This window comes from Aureococcus anophagefferens (assembly GCF_000186865.1).
Source record: "Aureococcus anophagefferens unplaced genomic scaffold AURANscaffold_69, whole genome shotgun sequence".
NCBI lineage: Eukaryota > Pelagophyceae > Pelagomonadales > Pelagomonadaceae > Aureococcus > Aureococcus anophagefferens.
The window spans coordinates 58,767-72,264 of NW_008705620.1; the positions used below are offsets into that span (position 1 = coordinate 58,767).

The 13,498-nt window shown below is 69.6% G+C and overlaps 5 protein-coding genes across 5 annotated transcripts; 1 reads left to right on the forward strand and 4 right to left on the reverse strand.

Moving 5' to 3' along the window:
- Positions 1–56: 56 nt before the first annotated feature.
- On the reverse strand, positions 57–1,301 carry AURANDRAFT_34272 (hypothetical protein; the record flags this gene model as incomplete). The annotated part of the gene is made up of 1 exon (XM_009043787.1): positions 57–1,301. One exon carries the CDS (start codon positions 1,299–1,301, stop codon positions 57–59), a length of 1,245 nt encoding a protein of 414 aa, XP_009042035.1.
- Positions 1,302–2,395: 1,094 nt separating this feature from the next.
- AURANDRAFT_55617 (hypothetical protein) lies at positions 2,396–4,313 on the reverse strand (the record flags this gene model as incomplete). The annotated part of the gene is made up of 2 exons (XM_009043786.1): positions 2,396–3,392; positions 3,777–4,313. The coding sequence occupies 2 exons, from the start codon at positions 4,311–4,313 to the stop codon at positions 2,463–2,465; spliced, it is 1,467 nt and encodes a 488-aa protein (XP_009042034.1).
- A 900-nt stretch (positions 4,314–5,213) lies between these two features.
- On the reverse strand, positions 5,214–6,909 carry AURANDRAFT_34285 (hypothetical protein; the record flags this gene model as incomplete). Its single annotated transcript, XM_009043785.1, has 2 exons — positions 5,214–6,372; positions 6,587–6,909. Coding segments are annotated over 2 exons (1,482 nt in total), but the record flags the coding sequence as incomplete, so codon positions are not given.
- A 2,661-nt stretch (positions 6,910–9,570) lies between these two features.
- Positions 9,571–10,274, forward strand: Gpx3 (selenoprotein; the record flags this gene model as incomplete). The annotated part of the gene is made up of 2 exons (XM_009043780.1): positions 9,571–9,759; positions 9,924–10,274. Coding segments are annotated over 2 exons (540 nt in total), but the record flags the coding sequence as incomplete, so codon positions are not given.
- A 2,251-nt stretch (positions 10,275–12,525) lies between these two features.
- AURANDRAFT_68159 (hypothetical protein) lies at positions 12,526–13,365 on the reverse strand (the record flags this gene model as incomplete). Its single annotated transcript, XM_009043784.1, has 1 exon — positions 12,526–13,365. One exon carries the CDS (start codon positions 13,363–13,365, stop codon positions 12,526–12,528), a length of 840 nt encoding a protein of 279 aa, XP_009042032.1.
- Positions 13,366–13,498: the final 133 nt, after the last annotated feature.

Genomic DNA, 13,498 nt, shown 5'->3' on the forward strand with positions numbered 1-13,498 from the left:
GGGGGGGTCGGCGGCGGCGAAAACTGTGGGGTGGCGGCGCGCGGACGGAAAGGGGTCTAAAGGAGGACGAGGCCGATGTCGTTGGGCTGCATCTCGGCGCACTTCCAGTTGTAGAGGTAGTACTGGAGGTGGCCGTCGCCGATGCCGAACTTGAGCTCCTTGAGGAAGGCGTCGTTCTCCATGATGTTGAGCGCGTTGAAGACGTCCATGTCGACGCGCTTCGCGCAGACGAGCGCGTCGCGCATGAGGTCCTGCAGCGGCATGGACGTCGCGACGTTGTAGAAGGAGTAGGCCGCCTTGAGCGTCGAGTGCTTCTCGTGGCCGATGACCGTCGACGGCAGGTGGTAGAAGGAGCAGAGGTCCGTGACGTTCTTGGCCGCGGTGCCGTCGTCGACGACAAAGCTGTCGATGACGCCCGGCCGCGGGAGGACCCAGTGCGCGAACTCGTCGACGTCCAGCTTCGGCGCCAGGGCGAACTTGGACAGGTAGTTGGAGAGGAGGGCGTGGGCCTGGGGCACGTCGTCCGGGGTCATCGCGCGGAGCCGGCCGCAGACGGGCCGGTCGGGCAGCTTGTAGAGCTTGATCGTCCGCGCCATCGTCATGCGGGGCATGAGCCGGGAGAAGCCGATCTCGATGAGCTTCTTCGGGTCCAGGGACCGGTGGTAGTAGCGGCAGGACGCCACGGGCTTGGGCAGCACGACGCCGGCCGTGTAGACGGCCTGGAAGACGCCCTTCAAGTTCACGCGGCGCGTGATCTCCTTGATGAGCACGGGCGCGAGGCGCTTCGTGCGGAGCCGCTTGTGGACGCAGAGGTAGTTGATCTCGACGACGCGCACGGGCTTGCCGCGGACGACGGCCGTCGCCGGCACGCCCGTGATGAAGGCCATGAGCTTGGACCCGGACCGCTCGTTGCGGACGCCGAGGTGGAACGACGTGTCGTAGTTCGGCGGCGTCAAAGCCCACTCGAGGAAGGGCATGGAGTAGTCGAAGCGGAACATGGCGTCGTCGTCCTCGACGTAGTTCTCGTTGAGCAGCGTGTAGATCTCCTTGAGGATGTCCTCGGACGTGACGTCGAGGTCGGACCACGCGAAGCCCTCGGGCATCTTGAAGGGCTCCTGGCGCAGCGCGCTCGAGGGCTTGTTCGGCTCGATGACGTCGTTGACGTCGACGTCGCTGATGGACTCGCCGAGCTTGGGCACGGGCTGCGTGTCCCAGAACTTGTGCACGCCGCTCGCGTCGTCGCCGCCCTTGGCCGCCGCCGGCGTGCTGCTGCTCGCGCCGAGGGACCCGGACTGGCGCATCTGCTCCACGAGCTGGAGCACGTCCTCGCGCGAGCCCGCCCGCGACGACCCCTGCTCGCCGTCGCCGGCGGCCTGGGCGTCGGGCGCCGGCGCCGGGGCGGCGGCGTCCTTGGCGGCGGCCTTCTTCTTGTTGCGCTTCTTCTTCGACGCCGACGGCGCCGCGGCCTCGGGATTCGCGTCCACCTGGTCGACGAGCTCCGCCATGGTTGTTGCTAGCTTGTGCGAGCGTGGACGGCGTGCAGCGGCAGCGGCGTGTGTGCGACGCTCGGCGAGTTTGGGCACAGCAACACTGGCCTAAGACGGCAATATGCCCCAATTGGCCAAAGCTGCCCTGGCGCCGCGGCTGCCCCTGCTCCAAGCTTGGACACGGGGTGTGGTGGAGCTCCCGAAGTCATGGCGTCGATGGTCGACGAGACGGAAAAGCGGCGGCGGTCCATGGACGCGCTGGACCTCGCGCCCGCGCAGATGAAAAACATCGCCGCGGCGCCCGGCGCCCCGAGCCCCGGGACCCTGGCCCCCTCCATGCGCGTCCGCCGGCGCCCCGCATCTTTTCGCCCCGCCGCGCCTTCTTTTTCACCCCCCGCCCCCGCGCCGCAGCCCGTCCCTCGACGACCGCCACCTCACGTGCCGCCGGTCCAAGCTCGTGCGGCCGCGGCGGCAGGCCAAGTCGCGGCGCTACGAGGGCGCCGTCGCGGACCGCGACGCCAAACACGACTTCGCGGAGTTCGAGACGCGGCGGCCGCAGCCGGCGCCGACGCTCGAGATCCGCGTCCACGCCCACGCGCCCGACGCCGACGCCAAGGGCACGCCGCCCGCGGGCGCGGCCGCCGCGCGGACGCGCGACTGGAGCTCGGGCGGAGGCAAGAAGGGCAAGGCGCGCAAGTCCGCGTCGACGCCGCCCATGCCCCTCGAGCGCGTCGTCGTGCTCGACGAGGTCGGCGCGGAGGACGCGCCCGTCTGCGGCATCAACCTCGGGCCCTTTCTGAGCTGGCTCAACTGCATGCCCGCGATCCCGGAGGAGCGCGCGGAGGAGGAGGACTACGACCCCACGGCCACCTGGACCTTCGAGACGCCGAGCAAGTGAGCCCCCCCCGTTTCTACAGCGGGAGCGATGTACGACACAAGGTTCAAGGGGTCGTTTCGGGGGGGAGGGGGCGGAGTTCACATGTCCTCCTCCTGGAGCTCGTCCATGACGTTCTGGCAGTAGCAGGTCGGGAGGTCGATGCCGAGGACGGACTTGCCCGCGTCGTCGGTCTCGACGACGCGGCAGACGCCGAGGCGGATGGCGTTGCCCGTGCGCTTCTGGATGATGGCCTCGGCCTTGCGCATGGACACGAGCAGCGAGCCCTGGAGCACGTGCTTCTGCTGCGTGCGCTTACCGACCTGGCACTTGGCCCCGTGCTTGCACTTGGGCCCGTGGGAGCAGTGCTTGTCGCCGTTGTCGTAGAGGGCCTTCCACTCCTTCTTGACGTCGGCCGCGTCGATTTTGCCGTAGCGCTGGAGCAGGTCGACCTTCTGCATCTGCGAGATGCCCGTGTTCGGGCGGTAGACGCGGATCGTGCCGCTCGTGTCGCCGGCCGTGTAGGTCTTGCCGACGATGGCGAGGGCGACGTAGTGCTTCTTGGTCGCGGGGTTCGGGATGTTCGACCGGTAGAAGCCCGCGACCTCCGCGCGGCCGCGGAGGCTGCGCATGTCCGTGAAGGCGTTGCGGCCCCGGTGCTGCGCCTGGGCCTCCTTGGCGGCCTTCTCGTGGGCCGCGTCCTCCGTCGCGGACGCGAGGACGGCGAGCGCCTCGTCCCAGGGGATGCCGCGGTCGACCTCGACGTTGAGGTGCACGAGCTCGCCGCGCGTCGACGTCTCCGCCTGGAGCACGGTCTCGTCCGTGATCTCGACGCGGTGGCCCTTGACCTCGGCGATGGCCTCGTCGTACTTGCCCTCGCGGCGCGCGACGCGGACGTGGTGGTCGACGAGCTTGGAGAAGTAGTCGAAGATGAGGTTCTGGCGCACGAGCGTGAGGCCCAGGAGGCGGTTGAGGAAGACGCCGACGGACGCCTTCTTCTCCGTGTCCAGCGACGCGTCGATGCCCACGGACTTGAACCAGACGCCGACGGCGTGCGGGAAGTCGATCTCCGTCATCGCCTTCTTCGCGGCCTTCCACTGGGCCGCGTCGGGCCCGGCGTCCGTCGCGTGGCAGTGGTCGTCCCACTTGGGGCAGTCGGCGACGGGCACGTCGCAGACGAAGCAGTAGCATTTCGCGCACGCGTCGTTGCGGTGGTCCGTGGACCCGAAGGGGTGGTTCGCGCAGTGGCACCGCGCGTGGGGGAAGTCGCCGAGGTCGCCGACCTTGGTCTCGCCCATGACGCAGTCGTCGTCGTCGTCCGCGTCGTCCTGGGACGCGACCTTGAGGTCGTCCGCGTCGTCCGCGGGCGCGGGCGAGTTCGACCGGTCGCCGACGTCGCAGAACGAGAACGCGACCAACTCCGGGTCCGCGCCGCCGCCGGAGAAGATCGTGCCGTCCTTGGAGAAGGCCTGCATGAGCTCGTCCTTCTCGTCCTTGGGCAGCGTCGGCAGCGTGAAGGGCGAGTTCGCCGCGCGGACGACGACGCGCATGAGCGTGGCGAGCGCCTGGCGGCCCCACTTCGTGTCGAAGTTGAAGGACTGGAGCCCGAGGCCCTTGGCGCCGACGGTGGCGCGCCGGTCGCCCTGGGTCAGCGCGCCTAAAGACTCGAGGCGCCGCGCGACGGCGCACGCGAAGCGCTTCTCGCCGCCGACGGACGAGATGAGGAACTTGTACTCGGGCGCGGAGGACTGGTTCGACCGGTGGGACCGGCCGAGCTGCTGGATGGCCTTGTCCGCGGACCAGGGCAGCTCGAGCGTGAGGTGCACGCGGCGCCGCTGGTTCGGGATGCGCCGGTCCGCCTGGAGCGAGATGCCCGCGGACGCGGCCTCGGAGATGATGGCCACAAGCTTCTCGCCGTCGCAGAAGCACTTCTTCTCGTGCATGTTCTGCATCTCGAGCGAGATGCCGTTCGCGTTGCGGTGCTCGTAGACGACCTTGCCCGCGTCGTTGCGGATCATGCGGCCCTTGCGGCCCGTGAGCTCCGCGACCGCGCCGCTGCCGCCGAGCTCGGCGATGAGCGTGTCGAGCGGGTTGCCGGGCAGGCCCAGGGCCGCCGACGCCGCGAGGAACCGCCGCCGGATCTCGCGGATCTTCGCGTACTCCTCGTCGTCGCCGCCCATGGCCTCGTCGTCGTCGTCGTCCTCCTCCTCGTCCATCGCGGGCGCGTCGCGCGTCTTCGCCTTCTTCTTCGGCCCGCGCTTCGTCGCCTTCTTCGGCGCGTAGAGGTCGATGTCCGAGTCGTCGTCGTCGTCCTCCTCGTCCTCGTCCTCGGACTCGGACTCGTCGAACGCCGACTCCTCGTCGTCCGACTCGGACTTGCGCTTCTTCGCGCGCGGCGCCGCGGCCTTGGGCGCCGCGGCCGGCGGGTTCGGCGCCGGCGCCTCGTCGTCGTCGTCGTCGTCGTCGGACGCCATGTCGTAGACGATCATCTTCTGGAGCTGCGCGACGGTGAACTTGGCCGTCGCGCCGGACTCGCGGAACTTGACGACGTAGAAGGGCGCCTCGCGGCCGACGACCGTGCCCGCGCGGAGCGCGCCGTTGGCGCGCTTCTGCTGGACCGTCGTCTTGCCGAGGGTCACGCCGTCGCGGCGCGCGGCCTTGTCGTCGTCGTCGTCGTCGTCGGAGCCGCCGTCGCTGTCCTCGTTGTAGGAGACCTTGCGCGACCCCGCGGCACGGCGCGCGACGCCGCGCACCGTGCGCCCGAGGGGCGCCTCCTCGCGCGTGGCCCGCGCGGCGCCGCCGAGCTGCGCGGCCTCGCGCTTCGCGGCGGCCGCGGCGTCGCGGCGCGCGTCGTCCGGGCACGCGAAGACCTTGCGCACGAAGCGGTCGAGGGTCGCGCGGGGCGCGGAGACGAAGTCGTCCATGACGTCGCCGTACTCCTCGATGGCGTCCTTGGTCCGCGCCTCGCCCGTCGACTGGAGCCCGATGACGACGCACTTGCCGTCCGCGAGCGCGCTCTTGGCGACGTCGATGACGGCGGGCACCTTGGACGCGACGCAGAGGTCCTTGAAGAAGCGCTGGTGGGCGCCCCAGAAGTAGCGCCAGAGCATGCCGTGGCCGCGGCGCGCCTTCTTGCCCTCGGCCAAATCCTCCTCGGAGACCGCGAACGGGTCCGCGAGCTCGCCGGCCCTTAACATCTCCTCCATGACGCGCTTGAGCACGTCCCAGAGCTCGGCGGCGCGGTCGTAGACCTTCTCGACGTGGACGTTCATGATGCCGTCCATGAGCTCGAACGTGCAGTTCTTGAACGACAGCGCGCGGCACACCAACGCGCCGCGCTGCTTCAGGTGCATGGCCACGAGCTCCATCATGCCGACGCCGCGCTTGTCCACCTCCGTGAGGAAGGACCGGAACGACGCGAAGGGGCACGCGTCGCCGCCCCAGAGCCCGAGGCGGTCCATGTAGCCCAGGTGGCGCGGCTCCGACGCGCCCGTCGCGGAGCAGTAGACGACGCGCGCGTCCGGCAGGGACGTCTGGAGCTCCATGACCGCCTGGCCGACCTTGGTCGGCTTGCCGCCGCCGGAGCCGCCGAAGAGGTTCTTCGCCTTGTGCGACTCGTCGAACAACAAACACCCGCCGAAGCTCGCGCGGCCGCACCACGCGAGGATCTGGTCGAGGCGCCGCTGGGGCTTCTTGCCCTTGCGCGCCGCGATGAGGGCGCTGTAGGTGCAGAAGATGACGCCCTTCTTCTCCTTCAGGGTGCCGTAGTCGCACTTGTTGAGCGGGATCACGGGGATGTGCGCGCAGCCCAGATCCCGGAGGTCGCGCTCCGCGTCGAACTTGAGGTCGTTGGACACGGAGACCCAGAGGTGGCGCTCGACGCCCTCGTTCCAGTGCTGCGCGATGATGCCCGCGAGCTGGCGGCCCTTGCCCATGCCCGCGCCGTCGCCGATGAAGAAGCCGCAGCGCGCGCCGCTCTCGAGCCGCATGTCGAAGCGCTGCCGCGCGTACCTGGGGGAGAGAGTGGGGTTGGCGTGTGGGGGGTCTTGTAGGGGCGCGCGGGGTTCCGGTTCGGGGGTCTGGGGGTGCGAACCCGCGCGCGGCGCGCGAAGCGTCGACGCTTCCGGGTCGAGCGTCGACGCTTCCGGGGACGCGTCGACGGTGCCCGCGGATTTTTTCCCCCGCGGCGCGCCTCCCCGGGAATGACCAGGACGCGGCGGCGCACGCGACGCTCTCGAGCTGGAGGGCGCTGAGCTTGCCCTGGGCGATGATGGAAGCGTCGAGGTTCGCCAGGACGTCGCCGCCGAGGTCCGGGGGCCGCACGGCCGACAGCGACGCGTTCTCGACGACGGGGTCCGGGTGCGCGAGGCCGCCCCGGAGCTTGAGCGGCTGGTAGTCGGAGAACTGGACGTCGTCCGTCGCGTCCTCGCCGCCCTCGCCCGCGTCGGCCTCGGCCTCGGCCGCCGCGAGCTTCTTCTTCTCCGCCTCGGCCTCGGCGCGCTTGCGCTGCTCCTCGCGCTCCTTGCGCTGCTTCTCGCGGTCCTCCATGTACTTGCGGTAGAAGTCCGAGTCCATGTAGTTCGGGCGGTTGGTCGTCGAGACGAACGGTTTGCGGTCAGCCATGATCGCTGCTGCGTCGGAAGCGCTTGTTCTTCGAGAGATGCGGGCGCTGCGCACGGCGAGGAGGCGCGACAGGGAGATGCCCCGCGGTGCGGAGGCGCGCGCGCGTGTCCTGTGTGCAGACGAGGCTGGTGCACGACCCCGCGGATGACCGAGGAGCTGGTCGAGGTTTAATTTCCTGACTCGATCGACAACAACGGCTCGTTGACCATGTGTTGACCCCAGGTTGCCCTTGGCCGAGCATGGACGCTCCTGCAGCTGAGCAGCTCGCGCCGCTGCGCTCTTGAGCGGCTATTCCCGACAGTGCCTGCTCGCTTGTTCGTGCTGCAGCTCACGACGACGGCATCGCTGCGCCTCGCAATGCCTCGAACTTCGCTCTTGCTCGTGCTTCTGCACCAGACCGCATCGCTGCGCCTCAGCTGGCTCGGCATCAACGCGCTGGAGCTCCACTACTCCGCCGGCACGCGCGTGCTCGTCGACCCCATCCTCGCCGGGCCGCTCGTCTTCTTCGACCGGCCCGGCGCGTACCGCGCGACGCCGCGCGACGGCGGCGCGGCCGCGGCGGCGCGGCGACGAGTGCTCGCCTCGCCGCCGTACGACGCGCTGCTCGTCACGCAGGGCTGGGAGGACCACGCGCACCCGGAGACGCTCGAGCTCGTCGCGGCGTCGCGGCTCCTGAAGCCCGACGCGCTCGTCGTCGCGCCGCCGTCCGCCGCGGAAGCCGTTGAAAGCGCACTGGGCGCCGCCGCGACGCTGCGCCACGGCGAGTCCGCGGCGCGCGGCCCGCTGCGCGTCGAGGCCTTCCCGGGCGCGCTCACGGGCCCGCCCTGGGCGACGCGCCAGAACGGCCTCCTCATCTCCCACGACGGCGAGCCGGGCCTCTTCGTCGAGCCCCACGGCGACCTCGGCGGCTGCTCCGACGCGTTCCTGCGGGGCGCCGCGCCGCGCGTCGACGCGTTGGTCATGCCCGACCGGTCGCAGACGCTCCTCGGCTACGACCTCGTCCGCTCCTCCACGACGGCGCGCGCCGCGCGGCTCCTGGAGCCGTCGGCGGTCGTGCCCCTCCGCAACGGCGACGTCGACGCGACGGGCGCGATCGCGCCGCTCATCGTGACCGGCCCCGCGCAGGCGTACCCGCCGGGCCTCGCGGTGGTGTCCGCGCCGCTCGGGGCGTGGGTCGAGCTGCCCGCGTAAATTAGCCGTCTCCCGCTGCATCGTCGTCCTCGTCGTCGTCGTCGTCGTCGTCGCTCTCGTTCATGCCGCCGTCCCAGAAGCTCGCGCGCGCCTGGCTCCGCGGGAGCATGACGACCGCGCCGAAGCGGTCCCGCACGCCGACGAGGTCCTCGTCGTCGCGCGTCGCGCGGGCGAGCTCCGCGGCCTGCGGCGACGGGAACCCCGCGGCGGCGTCGGCGCGCGCGTCCTCGGCGAGGCGCGCGAGGTCCGGCGCCGCGTAGGCCCAGTCCCAGGAGCAGAAGTTCAGCACGTAGAAGACCGTCTCCTTCGGGAGGCGCCACAACCCACCCTCGCCCGCGCGGGACCAGCAGCGGACGACCTCGAGCGCCACGCGCCGGAAGGTCCGCGGGAAGCGGCGGTGCGACGCGTCCGGGTTCCAGCAGAGCCAGCGCACGCCGTACTCCACTTTCCCGACGAACGCGCGGTGCGGCCGCCACGCGGGGCCGGGCCAGAACCCGCGGTCGCTGAAGGGCACGCTCGACGTGTGCGCGACGCCCGGCAGGATCTGGAGCGTCGCGTCCTCGTCCGTGACGTTCGCCGTGCGCGACGCGTAGACGACGGAGTCCGGCGCGCGGCCGCCCGCGGAGAACTCGCGCGCGCTGTGCACGTAGACGCGCGCGCGGCTCCCGCTCGCCACGCGGACGGGCGCCGCGAGGCGCAGTGGCGCGAGCTCGTCCGGCGAGGGCGCGTGGTCCGCGTCGTAGACCCGCCGCCACGCGCCCCCGTCGAAGCAGTGGACGGTCATGGGGCCGAGGTCGCCGCGGACGGACAGCGCGACGACCTCGACGTGCGCGACGGGCAGCAGCGCGCGGCAGCGCACGTCGAACATGATGCCCGAGAACGCGTGGTCCCGGTCGTTGGCCGTCGTCGATTCGTAGGTGATGCCGTACTGCGTCGACGTCGACGTGGCGCTGCGCTGCGGCGGCGTGAGCGCCGGCGCCGGCTCCGTCAAGGCGAGCTTGGCCGCGAGCCCGTTCGAGAGCGTCTGGGCGGCCATCGTCGGCACCTGCCGAGGTCTCGGTCAGCGCCAAAGGCTGCCGCTCCCGGCTCCAGCGGCGGCACCTGCCAAGGTCTCGGTCAGCGCCAAAGGCTGCCGCTCCAGCGGCGCGGCTTCGGTGTTGCGCCACGCTGTGGAGAAGCTGCCCAGGCTTTTAGCGACGTGCTAATTTGAACGTTTCATTGAACATTTGTGGCACTTCAGAGCTGCCCACCGCCAGCGTCGCGACGCCGGCGACCATGGCGGCGCGCGCGTCCGCGGCGCTCGCGCTCGTCGTCGCCGTGGCCCTGGCCGCCGACGTGCACGAGCAGTGCGAGGAGTGGGCCGTGGCCGGCGAGTGCGAGAAGAATCCATCCTACATGCTCACGAGCTGCAAGGACGCCTGCGCGGCGCACCACGTGGCCTCGTCCTTCTACGACCTCAAGGCGAAGACCGCCGCGGGCGCGACGTTGACGTTCGACGCCTTCAAGGGCAAGGTCGTCCTCCTGACGAACGTCGCGTCCGCGTGAGGCAAGACGGCGGCGCACGAAAAGAGTGATTCAACCTCGCTTCAACGTGAGTGTTCCGCGCGCGCGTTTCGGAAACAGCACCCACGCTTCGAGAGCGCTCCGAGAGATGATCGCTCGTCCAAAAATCAGCCGAAACGAGTGGAAAACGACCGAGATAGGAGCCTTTGAAGTTGGGAATTTCGCACCCTTTTTCCTGCCCAGGCAAGACGGCGGCGCACTACTCGCAGATGGTCGAGCTCCACGACGAGCTGGGACACGAGGGGCTGGAGATCCTGGCCTTCCCGTGCAACCAGTTCGGCAACCAGGAGCCGGCGACCTGCGAGGTCGTCGCCGAGTTCGCGAAGTCCGCGTACGGCGCGGACTTCACGATGATGGAGAAGGTCGCGGTGCACGGGCCGCGCGCGCACCCGGTCTACAACTTCCTGCGGGCGACGACGGGCGCGACGCCGTCCTGGAACTTCGGGGTCTACTTTGTGGTGTCGCGGTCCGGCGAGGTCAAGGCCTACCCGGACGTCGCGCCCGCGCAGCTCGCGGGCGTGCTCCGGGGCGAGCTCTAGGTTCACAACGAGGACGCTCGCGGCGCGGCCCCCGCGATGATGACGCGGCGCCCCCAGCCCGGCGGGGGCGCCGCCGACGACGCGGCGGGCGCGCTCCGGGAGGCCTCGGTGTTTTTTAATTTGAGACAAGTTCAACGTCAAGAAGCGAAGGAGCAGCCCGCCCTCAAAAGATGGACCGCACGCACTGAGGCAGCCCCATGTGGGACAACCTCGTCGACGCGTGCGGGCGCGGCGACGCCGACGACGAGGCGGCGCCCGTGCTCACGCCGCGCGAGGCGCGCGCCCCGAGCGACCCCGAGGCCGGGAGTTTCGACCGGCGCCTGTCCTTCTCCGAGGACGCGCTGCGCAAGTCGGACGACCAGGCGGACCCCACGCGGGCCCGCACGCCGTCGGCCAAGGACCAGCTCGAGGCGTCGCGGAGCCGCGGGCCGAGCGGCCACCGCCTCTCCTGGGACGACACGGGCGCGCCGCGGCCCTTCGTCCCCGACGAGAAGACGATCTTCCTCCACGCGACGGTGCTCTACGTGGGCGCCATCAACCTCAGCGACCAGTTGTTTTTCCTACGTTTCGATTTGTACGTGGCCTGGCACGAGGCGGCCCAGACGCCGTCCCGGGGCGCGGCGGCGGGCGCGCGCGCGGCCTTCGACCCGGACGTCCGGTTCCCGACCGCGCAGTCCTGGAGCGAGACGAGCCGCCTGCGTTTGAACGACGACGACGACGGCATCTTCGAGGGCATGCAGGGCTACCGCGCGACCGTCGAGGGCGAGTTCCGGGCAGGGCAGCAAAAGAAAGCGAAATTCCCAACTTCAAAGGCTCCTTTCTCGGCCATTTTCCACTCGTTTCGGCTGATTTTTGGACGAGCGATCATCTCTTGGAACGGTCTCGAAGCGTAGATGCTTTTTCCGGAACGCGCGTGCGCGGAACACCTACGTTGAATCGACGTTGAATCACCCTTTTGCTGCCCAGGTTCCGGGCCCACCTCGACCTCTCGTCGTTCCCCTTCGACTCGCAGGCGCTCCAGGTCGACGTGAACATGGGCGTGGACCGCGCGACGAGCCACCGCCTCATCTGCGCCGACGGCTGGCGCTTCGACCAGCACCCGGCGGCGGCGAACATGCTCCTGCACCCCCCCCTGTGTGGAAATCAACCACTGGTTTGGGTGGTCCTGACCAAACTTCAGAATTCTCTAGCTCGGTCACATCGAAGTCGATTCGGCTGATTTTTGGACGAATCGATTGCTCTCAGCGAGTTCTCGACGCACGGCGGAAGCGCTTGTGTCAAAACATTCGAATACGCGCACATTGAAGTCGGGGATTTGCACACAGGCACCAGGTCAACGCGGAGTACCACATCCGGCCCTTGCGCTACTACGTCATGCGGACGTCCGCGCTCGAGGACGCGCGGCCCTGCTCCAAGTACATCCTGGTCATCCCCGTGCAGCGGCGCACGCGCTACTACCTCGTGTCGCTCTTCCCGACGATGCTCGCGACGGTCCTCGTGAGCTTCGTCCAGTTCGAGGTCGAGCACGAGGCCATCGAGCCGCGGCTCATGGTGCCCCTCACGCTCGTCTTCGTCTTGATCGGCTACAAGTTCACGATCAACGACTCGCTGCCGAACCTGTCCTACATGACGCAGCTCGACGTCTACGTGCAGTTCGCGCTCTTCCACCTCTACTACCTCGTCGCCGCGGAGGGCCTCTGCTTCGCCGCGGTGCGCCGGGGCGTCGTCGCGACGCTGAAGCGGGCGCACCACATGGCCTGGTACGTCGCCGTCGCCTACGTCGTCGCGTTCCACCTCTACTACGTCGTCTCGACGCGCGCGTCGATGCGCTCGTCCGCGAAGGCGCTCGCGTCCATGGGCGTCATCGACGAGACGCTCATGGACCACCTCCTCGCCAACGGCGTGCGCTTCAACAAGGACGGCGTCGTCGAGAACCCGGCGCGCTACGAGGCCAAGCTCGCGCACGAGTTCTCCGCGAGCCACGGCGACCCGGACGCGTCGTCGCTCATGGCCGCGCGGACGCGCTACACGAAGAAGTCGGAGATGAGCGCCGCGGGGCCCAACGCCATCGCGAGCTCCATCACGAGCTCCGTGTCCCGCGTCCGGAAGCAGTTCCACGCGAAGCTCTCGAGCTCCTTCTCGTCCAACGAGCCCTCCGTCCGGCGGCCCTAGCCCGGCGCAATTCGCATATAGACACTCGGATTTCTTTCTTAGGGCGCGCCCGCGGCCCGCCGTCGCCGCGCGGCCTCTAGAGCATGAACTGGATGTCCGTGTTTGGCAGGCCGTCGCCCATGTAGACGGAGCCGTAGTTGCCCGTGCCGATCTGGTGGTAGAAGTAGGCGCCGGGCCAGTAGAAGGACCGGATGATGGCCATGGTGTTGGAGGGGTCGTAGTAGAGGGAGAAGGTGCCGGCCGGGACGTCGTCGGCGATGGGGTCGAGGAAGTCGCCCGCGCGGACGACGCCGGGCTTCTCGAGCGCCTTCTGCGCGCGCTCCGACTTCGGCGCGCGGAAGTGGAAGTAGCTCCGGAGCTGGCCCGCGGCCTCGTAGGCGAGGCCCTCGTAGGCGGGGTTTTTGATGACCTGGTGCGCCGCGTCGACGAGGTACGCGCCGCGGGGCACGACCGTCGCGTCGCCGTCGATGAGCGCGACGTGGTACGCGAGCTTGTGCTCCTCGCGGAAGACCTCGGGCTGGATCTCCTCGCCGTTCTCGTCGAGCACGGGCTCGGCGACCACCTCCTCCTCGCCCTCCTTGGGCGGGATGGGGTACGGCATCGACGGCTCGCCCGCGAAGGGCTTGGACACGAGCGTCGCCGCGTGCGCGGCGTACTCCTCGCTCAGGTCCGGCATCTGGCTCATCTTCTCGCTCTTGGCCGTCGTCGTGTAGTAGAACTTCTTCGAGGGAAAGGGGTAGCTCGGCGTCAGCGCGACGGCGACGAGGTAGTCGTCGTTCTTCCCCTTGATGCGCCCCCAGAAGGACAGCGACCCGAGGGGCAGGTTCTCGCTCTGCCGCACCTGCAGCATCGCGATGTCGAGCCCCGCGCGCTCGCTGATGCTCAGCCCGCTCCCCGACGGCGCGAGGAACTCCATCGTTTGGCTGGCGCCGCGAGCTAGCGCTGCCCTCGACGGCCCGGCGCAACTACCGCGCTGTTATCGCGCCAAGATACGACCGAGCCCAAGTTTACCTGGTGCACTCGATGTTTCTTCAATATAAACTTCATGG